This window comes from Candoia aspera, chromosome 4, assembly GCF_035149785.1.
Source record: "Candoia aspera isolate rCanAsp1 chromosome 4, rCanAsp1.hap2, whole genome shotgun sequence".
In the NCBI taxonomy this organism is placed as follows: Eukaryota; Metazoa; Chordata; class Lepidosauria; order Squamata; family Boidae; genus Candoia; species Candoia aspera.
Genome location: NC_086156.1, coordinates 86,042,021 through 86,051,861, shown reverse-complemented (window position 1 = coordinate 86,051,861; position 9,841 = coordinate 86,042,021). Strand labels below are relative to the sequence as shown.

The window sequence follows — 9,841 nt, the reverse complement described above, 5'->3', positions numbered from 1 at the left end:
TTCACAGGATTCCCATATGAAAGGCGGGATAGAACTCTAAGAAATAAATAAATAGTAAGGAAGTAAATGAACGAACAAACATCACTGCCACCTTTTCCAGCTTTTGCTAAGATTTAGTGTCCAAGATTCCAGCTGACTTCCTTTCATTCTCATTTCCTGTCATTTGCATCCATTCCTGTAAGGGGCTCTAGTTCTTTTTCGCCCCCACCTCCCCTCCTTCCAAAATCCTTTATGCTGGATTCCCCCAAGGATGCTGGCTTTCCTTCTCTTTCCAGCACTTTTTCTCTCCTGGTTCACGCTGTCCTTGTGGGGAGCCAAATGGGGTTTCTGCAGGGTCTGGTAAAATAAAGTCAAGATGGAAGATGCAGCAGTGTGATTGAAGCATGGCCTCCATCTTGGCTTCTTTGACCAGACCTTGCAGATACCTCTAGAGCCAAACAAGAGGAGGGAAAAGGAGACTCATGGGACAGAGTGCCAACTGGGCAAAGGAAGGCAATGGAGTGGCTGTAGGTGCATACAGACGTTGAGAAAAGCAACAGAAGCTTTAGAACAGTGCTTTTCAACCTGAGCAACTTGACGACGTGTGGACTTCAGCTCCCAGAATTCCCCAGCCAGCATGGCTGGCTGGGGAATTCTGGGAGCTGAAGTCCACACGTCGTCAAGTTGCCCAGGTTGAGAAACACTGCTTTAGAACCAAGACAGATACAGTTGCCTAACTTAGAGACAGAAAGGGGGAAGGGCAGGGAAGCTCTCCCTCTCTACTGTCCCCTCCCAGAGATTTTTTCACCCACTCCCATATTTCCCCTTGCAGAGGAAAAGCCCTTTTCTCTCCATTAACCTTCCCTTCCTTTTGGCTTGTTTGTTTTTTTCCTCCTCCACTTTCATGTTCATTGCAGTCGTGGCCAATACTGGGCAAGATCAGAGTCCCCGCCTGGGACTTGAACAGGAACTGACACTCCCGGAGAGATTAACCCTAGAAAGAGAGACAAATTGTCAGGGGGGATGGGTCGGTGGGTGGGTGGAAATCCTCCCCGAATGTTACAGAGTGGAAGATTCTGAATCCAGGCTTTTCAGCTCAGCAACTTTAGGAAAGGGAGGGTGGAAGTCGGGCACAAGAACTGAAGCAAGTTGAACAATCCTGTTGCAATAATGTCTCCTGTTCACACACTGCCAAGGCTCTTTTGGGTTCCCTAGAGGTGTCTCTGAAGGTAGAAAAGGCAACACAAGGTTGCTTCTTCAAAGGCTAGAGAGGTGGCAGAACCACAGATAAATTTCTGGGACTCTGGAATAAAATGTGTTCATCGGTTGCCACAGCTGCATTCTTAACAACTGTTTAAGAGGACGGGCAGATCCAAACACCATCTGCTGTTTGCATCAGGAAGGAGATGAAATATACATCTCTAAGAGCCTCTACTTTTACCAGAAAACACTCTTGCTTTAAGCCCAGATCCAGGTGGATGGATACATACATAGAAGCAGGCTTTCCACTTCATAAAGTCATAGCTTGCTTGCTTTCTCTTTCTTTCTTTCTCTCTCTCTCTCTCTCTCTCTCTCTCTCTCTCTCTCTCTCTCTCTTTCTTTCTTTCTTTCTTTCTTCTCCCTTCCCTTCCCATTTTTCCCACAAAGATACTAGTATCTTTTAGTAACAATGAGTTGAAAAAAATGAATTGAAAAAAATAAAATAGGCAATTTGCAGCCAAAATCCCATTCATAATTATGCTGCTTTGAGCGCTAAGAATTGCTAGAGTGAGTCTTAGAGAGCTGCTGAAAAACTCACACAACAAGGTGAAGAGCATTAAAGATGATTCTGTGTATTCTATTTGGTTATAAGGTTGGAGGAAATAATAATAACAACAACTACAACAACAATAATAACCATCCCTTCCCATCTAAACTGGGATGAAGTAGCAAATTTGTTTCTCAAAAGCAATTTCTCTCTTTGCCCAATTTCTTTTAGCAGACTTCGACTTTTCTTGTTCACTTCTTTTCCTTTTTATCTTTCCTGAGGCTGAAAATTGCCTTGTGGTCTCTATAAAGGAACACTCTGTCACCCAATGCGGTAGCTAAAATTATGCTTGATGAGTAAGTATTGCCCTTAATGAAAGAAAAATGAAACTAGCACATGTTTAATCATTTCTCCATGACCATGAGGCTAGAAATAGGCTTCCTATCTTTTGTTTTTAAAATACATTAAAACTAAGATTTTCAGAAATTCACCCAAGCAGACATCTTCTACCTACCCCAGGTTAAGTAAATCACTTCCCAGATTTCCATCTTCTCTGCTGGCATTTCATACATCTTTTTATTTGCTATGGCCATTATGATTGCCCAGTTCCTCCTGCCAAGTTTTCTCACTATCAGTTCTGCATAGCCCCCATACCAAGTGCTCTGCTTCCATCACGCCCCATCCCAATCCCACTTGCCGTGTGCCTATTCCATTACCGGTAGAGGTCCCACTGCTGGAGTTCAGACTATGAGAGGGGAGCTGGGAGGGCGCATATGAATCATAACTTCTCACCGACGGGCTGCCAGGGAGCATGCAGGAATAAGACGAAGTCTGGCTGGCAACAGGGGGCACTGCCTGCTAATGAGTGCCAAAGAATATGCAACAGGGAAACAAAAAAGGATATTAATATTGCTGGCGAGTCAGCATCAGTCATCTGCAAACCCCACCTGGCACTAGTCAAGAATTGTCTTGTTCCTTTTAACTCACCTGAATAGGGAGGCTGTTGTTGGCCATGGAGAAGGGGGGCAAAGGTGGAAGAGAACCATAGGTGTTGCTGAGGACACTTTCTGTATGGCCCAACATAGCACCTGAAAAAGAAGAAGAGATAGGTGATAGAGGACAGGGGAGCCATCAAGGCAGCAAATTAAGCAATAGTCCAAGAACCATTCAGCAGAATGAGGAGGTATGCCTTAAAAGCAGCTCAGCTGACTTACCAGTTTTTGCAATGAATGAATAACAGGCATTATTCTGCAAACAGGTGATCTTTTAAGTCCAAAATCTAAAAAGAGCTAACAATACCAATGTTTCCAAAGGGTACATGGCACCCTGCTGAATTATGCCTCTTAGGAAGACCCCAGGAACAGGCGGGGAATGAATGAGCTGGTTGGGGACAGGGCCCTCACCTGACCCTACAGGCTGGGGGAGTGACTGGTAGACAGCACTGCCCACAGTGCCAAGACTGCTGTTTATGATCAGGTGCCCCCCAGTGCCACCTGCTTGGCGCCTCTGGTTCCGCAGTTTCTCTTCCCGACGCCATTTAGCTCTGCGGTTGGAGAACCAGACCTGGAAAAATTAGGAAAGGGACTTGATTGCCCAAGATAACAGGGAATGCAATGTTAGATAGCCCCTACCCATTTGTCTCTTGTAAACTGCTACAAGGCCACCTCATTTACCTGGATCCGGGCTTCGGGGAGATCAATTTTTGCTGCCAAGCGTTCACGGGCAAAGACATCAGGGTAATGAGTACGCTCAAATTCTGAAGGAGATGTCAGTAGGCAGGTATCAAAATGTTGAAGACAGATCTTCCTCTTTACCTAACACTTACAGTTCTTAATCAAATAATATTTGCAAGCTCATTCACACTCTAGAAGACACCTTAGGGGTACATGCTTCCCCTTGTCACGTTGATGCTCAGATTCCAAAGTACAGTTGTTTCATATGTGATTCTCCATCCTTCTAGTACACTCATAGGGACCAGCAGCAGAATATGTATTAAAAAGATAGACTTCCTTCAATATTAGGCTATCATCTGATCACCCCAGCTCTCGGACTTCCACTGGAATTCAACAATACTGCAAATGTTATGTCCAGTGCTGCCCATTTACTGTCCACACCAGCCCTCTTCTTTCATTTTTGCTCTAGGAGCCATATCCTTTGGAAACCCTACATTCCTAAAACTATCTATTGCAGTATTTTTCAAACTGTGTGGACTTTAAGATGTGTGGACTTCAACTTCCAGAATACCCCAGCCAGAAGAGAGTTGAAGTCCACACATCTTAAAGTCGCCCAGTTTGAAAAACGCAGATCTATTGCATTCTATGCTTCTAGTACAATGCATGATTTATAAATGGCATGGCTTATAGCACATGGCAAAAAAAGCAGCTTAGTACATAGGCTGCAATACTGCTTATGCCCACCGGATGGCCACGCATGTCTTTTCCCTTCCCATCCCCATTTTGTCTTGGAGCACCTTGACATGGGATTACCCACTCTGGACTTTAAAATAATCTGACACAATTAGTAGAACCCCTCTGAACATACGCAGCTACTCTTACTTAAAAAAAAATACCAGTGTCTGGGTTTTGGAAACAAAATAAAATATGCCTCTAAACAGTAAGTCACAGTTGTTTCAAAGCAATGTCCTAACAAAGAGGTTGGAGGGAGTCAGTGAAATAACTATGTGTAATCTAGTGCTGTCTAATATTCTGTGATTCCTGTATAGCATGTCTGCCACTCTACTGAAAGGATTTCCCACAACCTTTGCCTTTGCACGGTCAACATGTAGACATCTGAGTGATTGTAAAACCTGCATCAGATGGCATCGATTCCATGGATGCAACTTTTGTTGGTGTGAGGTCTGTAATGCCCTAATTCTATTGCCTAAGAACTTTTGCCATAAGCACTAAGGATAGGATAAAAGCCTTTATTAGGATAATAGAATAGGTGATCACAAAGCAGGTCACAGCTAAGGGCCTCAGTCTGTTCTCCTTTGATAAGTTCTTCCCAAACAATCCCAGTCTCTTTGGAATGCAGGAAGTGCTTACTTGCTGCTTCAGTTTCACATTCCTAATCTCAGCATTCCTCTATCTAACTTTCTATTTCTACATGTTTGAGTTTTGCGTTCAGCACCTATTGTGCCTGAATGCTGAACTCTGACAGCTGGACAGATGCATCCTGCCTTTAGCAAAATCCTCAGATTTATTCTCTGGTATCTCCAGGTTAGAAGTAGAAAAATTCCTATGCGAAATTCCTATGCGAAGCCTTGGAGAGCCACTGCCAGCCAGTGTCAATAATACTAGCTTAGATGGGCTGATGTTCTGATGCAATCAAAGGCAACTTCCTCTGCTTCTGAGATCCTCAGGGTTCACCTGCCTGGTGACTTCAAAGGCAGTGCAACTGTGCAGCTGGCTCTCTTGAGCTGCGTGTCTGTGCCTGATGGATTGGCGATGTCTGTGATATGGCAGCCGGTACCTGGGAAGACTGTACAGCAAAAGTTACTAACCTCTTCTCACACTGTTTATTAAAGGCAAATGCCACATGCTAGCAAAGTATTACTTGTTTGTTTGAATCAGCCTCTTAGTGCACTGGCATAGAATGCAATAGGGCACATATGCATGCTGGCTGTAAAACCAATGACATCCCCCACTCCTAATTTGACAACCTCCTGTTCAAATTACCCCAGAGATGAAATTCCACCCAACTGGCCACCACACCTGGCATTAGAGAACAACCCCTGCTTCCTCCTTGCCTTACCTTTCTCCAGTGCCTCTATTTGCTCCTGGGTAAAAGAAGTTCGGTTTCTTTGCAGTTTGCGCTTCAGCTGCAAATGGATTTGGGACTCATCCAGATCTTGGCTGCTACCACCTTGGGGGTGCTCAGAATCCAAACTACTTTCCAGCTGCTGACAGCTGTCTGGGGAGGTAGAGTGGAGAACAATGTGCAGGGTAGAGTTAATAACAGCCTTCCCCAACCTGGTGCTCTTCAGATCTGCTTGACAGTGTGATGCATTGACTATGAGGCATGGGAGTTGTAGTCCTCTATGACAGTAAGTTCTCAGGTGAGAAACTGATGGTTTAGAAATTGGAGCAGAGATGGAAGGAGAGTGATCCTTTCCACGTTGCTGTTTTTACTTATTTATTTACAGTATTAGATTTATATCCTGCCTTAATTTGTACAACTCAAGGTGATGTAGTAATGTGCTCTCTTTTTGTTTGCCCCACAACAACAACACTGTGAGATAGATTGGGCTGAGAACGAGTGGCCCCAAATCACCCAGCTGGCTTTTGTGCCTAACCACTGCACCAAACTGTCTCTCCAAGCCCTCAGAAACATTTTGAACTGACTTATGGTGACTTATCACCAGCCCCAGTCTTTAAACGCTGCAGGAGCCAACCAGCGCTCCCTTCTGCTGACCAAGATGAGAGCATGAAAATTAGCATCAAGCTAGCCCCCTCCCCAGCTGTGTGTCTGTTGTGTTCAGCATCAGAAATATATGCAAAGCATGGGGGCTCAGAGTGTTCCCCCAGAGCTTCTGCTGGGGATTCGGACTCCGTGTGTTTCCTGCTGAACTGCAGCTGAGCTGGAAAGAAATGGACTCACTGCCGTAACTACCCTGCATAACTGTGCTGATGTGAAGATAGTTCACTTTCTTTGCCTGTTCTCCTATTCCAAATGGCTCCTGTCTCCTGCATAGCAGTTTGCTCTAATGAGAGAGTCGGGGCACCCTCAACCACCACTGACCAGGGTTCATGTGCTGACCAGTTTGTACAATATCTGGTGCGGAAGCATCCTGACTGCAAAAGGAAAAAAGAAAAATGTAGCCACAAGGTACTGCTTGAGTGGGGATCCATTTGAACTCCTATGTTCAAGCACAACAGCTTTCCTTCCATTCCCAACCTCTTCTTCTCTTTTCCAGACTCCCCTTTCCTCCATAAGACTAGGGTCCAGTTGAGGGATATCCTACCCAACTCATGTTCTTTTGCAAACTCACCAAACTCAGACATGAAAGAAATCTCCATAATTTTGCTCCAACTACAGATCATGAGATTTTAGTACAGAATGTAAAGCCTTGCACCATTTCAGAGACATCTAAGGAAGTTCTTGAGGCTCTTGGGATTTAAAAGAATGGACTGCTGGAAAGTCTTAAGAGAGGCATCTAGGGTCAGTGTTGGTATCCCTGAGCATTTGTTCAGCTCCACGTCAATTTTAGCATGGTCCAAGCCACAAGCAACTGGGCCAAGCCTCCATTTTAATTTCCCACAATGCTCTGCCTTCAAGTCAGAGTCAATGGGTATAGCCATCAGTAGCTTTGGGTGTGAGGGAGTTTTGGAGCATTGTGGGGAATTAAAAGGGTGGCTTGATACAACTACCCAGTGCTGCTTAGAACACCGCTGTGACCGCCCCTTGCCCGTGGTTACAAAGATTGGACTCACAGAAGGAAGATGGGCACTTTTGCTTGGGGCATGCTTGAACAACCGTATCTACAGGAAGGGACAAGGGGAGACCAACTGACAAAAGTAGCCTTGCAGCGCAAGTCCTGCTCCTTTCGTCGGTGGGCCCAATGTTGCACGCACATATAAAAAAGGGTGGATTCTGCAGGGTGATGCCACCCTTCTGCAGCAAGATCCTGCAGGCACAACTGTCCTTGAGCCTAGATGCAGCCCTGGTGATGTGAGAGCTGGTTCTCACACTGCTAAGAAGCCTACCAGCCAGTTTCCAAATAATCAACAGATACAGGCCGCCTCACCTTCCTCAAAGAGTGAAGCACCTCTCCTTCACACAGAGGAAGGACGAGAAAACAAACCAGAATCTCCCCCCCCTCCAAATTGCCTATGTATGGGTTTCTCATTTGAAAGTATATTCACTGGAATTCCTGTGCCATAGCCTTAACCTTCTTTATAGCAAATATTCTTAATCAGAACTCTGCCCGACTCTCTCTTTGAATTAACTGTTTCCAGTCAGGGTTGCTACAAGAGAAATCTGGCCTGTGGTTGCTAGGTCCCCTCAGTCCTGACCTCACGTGCTGCCCCCAGTTTCATCCCGCGATGGAAGACTGACACTCTCCTCTGGCTTCTTAGCTTGCTCCCCCCCCCCCGCCCCTGCCCTCACCCCCAGCCTTCCCTTCTTCCTGTCTGACTCTGTGGTGTGACAACTGTTTATTAATAGTTTCTAAAGAGTCAATGAATAGTGTGTGTTAAGAAATCGTTAATCCATGACTGCACACACGCCGTGGAGATAGATTCTTCGTTCTAGTTCGCTGTAGTGGGGGCAGAACCATCCTTACTCCCCCCACCCCCACCCATGACACACGACACACAAAATGTAATGCATGCATGGTGACTCGAGACCAGAAGGGACAACGAACGGGATGGAGATGGTCTCGGTCTCTCTGGCAGAAAGGGGGCAGGGGGTTGAATGGAAGAAGCCTTCATTTCCCATGCAGTTTTTGTGTATCTGATGTGTACCGTGGGAATCTTGGTCTCTTTGAGATAGGAAGGTTTCTTCCTGGTTGGCCCACAATAGAGGCTGCAGGGAACCTGGGGATGGCTGTTTGGGGACTTGGAGCCTGTGGGTAATGGATGGGTGGCAACTGGGGGTTTGGGGAACCCATAAGAGCTTAACCTTTTATCTAAGGGGAGCTCTAGCCTGAGCAATGACCTTTCTGTGCTTCTGCAAAGCCAGGCACTCGGATCTCCGCAGGCAACGCAAAGCCACAGCATCAGCCAGAGTGCCTTAATGTGAGGTGACACGGCCTTCTCCCTCCCCATGATTCTTCTAACTGTTTGCAGCCCCTGCAGCAATGAGATCCAAAAGGCCTTGTTGGTGAAGAATATTTCTGCTTGGCCCTGGCCCAGATACAGGGTTGTCACCCCCCACAACACCACCTCAACCAGCCTGCCTCTCCCCCCTGCATCCTCCCATATCCCCCTCAGTTCTATTTTTGCTGAGATATCTCTGCAAAATGCAAAGGGAGGAAACACACTTGCATACACCCAAAGGGGAAATGGGGCAGGAGGGTTGGGGTGGTGAGGTAGAGGAGAGAAGGGAAGTGCGGGGAGAGAAGGCCTTGAACTGTATCTAAAAATCAGCACAAATGGAGAAGTTGGGCGGAAGGAGGACTGCCTGCTTTTATGCCTTGGCAACCACAACAGCCAGGGCTTTCTCCATGGATGTGGGTCATATAATGGGACTGAGAACATCAGAATAGGATGTGCACACATGTGGCAGCTAACAGCCTTCCCAGACCAGTCAATTTACAAGCGTCTTGAGTAATTATTCTCAGGAACTGCAAGTTGTGTTGGCTAGGGATTCTGGTACTTCTGCTCCAGGCCCTCTGAATGTTCCAGGTTGGGCAAAACCAATCAAAGGCATCAGGAATTAGGCCACGTCCATAAGGATGTCTATCCCAGGTTCCACATGGGCAGGATTGTCTATGGGCCTCCAGGCCAGATCACACAATACAATCAATCATCAGGCATGTTTTCAAGGAAATTGATTATTCTAGCTTTTTGGGAGACAGGGATAGTCTCAAGGTGTATAGCACCTGTTAGGCTTTTTGTCACCAATTACCTTGGAAGGAAGTCAGGTGACTGGCAACATCTGGGAACAGATGTGAGAGAAGCAGGAGAGGGATTGGCAAGGGGACAGCAAAGTTCATGCTGGTATTTTTTTTCTGCTGTGTCAAGGAGGATGGAGAACATGTCAGCTCAGCTGTGGGGAAAGTCCCTTGGTGAGTGGGCAGAAGACTCAATGTAGTAACACCACTACAGCTTTTTAATTAGTTTTTGATCTGTAGATATTTCTGATTTACATTCCATTTTCCCCCCTACTTACCCACAGATAGGTAAGAGTCTTTCAGAAAGCAAAGGGGTCCTTCTGAATCTCAGCAGAGACTATGAAGGGTGCAGTGCAAAGAGCCACAGTATGTATCTACTGGGCTGTATGAACGGGAGGGGATCAAAAAAGTCAAGGCACCACAACCATACAATGAAAGCCCCACCCATTTTACATATGTAAGAAGGGAGAGAGCTTCAGTGGCATGATCATGACTGCCATCTTGACCTTTTTGACTGCTTCCATGGATAACCCTGTCTAGATACTGCTAGGTACACAATG

The 9,841-nt window shown here is 46.0% G+C and overlaps 1 protein-coding gene across 1 annotated transcript; it reads right to left on the bottom strand.

Annotated features, from left to right (window-relative positions):
* Window positions 1-640: 640 nt before the first annotated feature.
* LOC134496342 (paired box protein Pax-6-like) lies at window positions 641-7,764 on the bottom strand. The gene is made up of 7 exons (XM_063302074.1): window positions 7,746-7,764; window positions 5,480-5,713; window positions 3,400-3,482; window positions 3,130-3,289; window positions 2,714-2,814; window positions 2,443-2,584; window positions 641-973 (listed from the first exon to the last, which is right to left on the bottom strand). Exons 1-7 carry the CDS (start codon window positions 7,762-7,764, stop codon window positions 888-890), a joined length of 825 nt encoding a protein of 274 aa, XP_063158144.1. The 3' UTR covers window positions 641-887.
* Window positions 7,765-9,841: the final 2,077 nt, after the last annotated feature.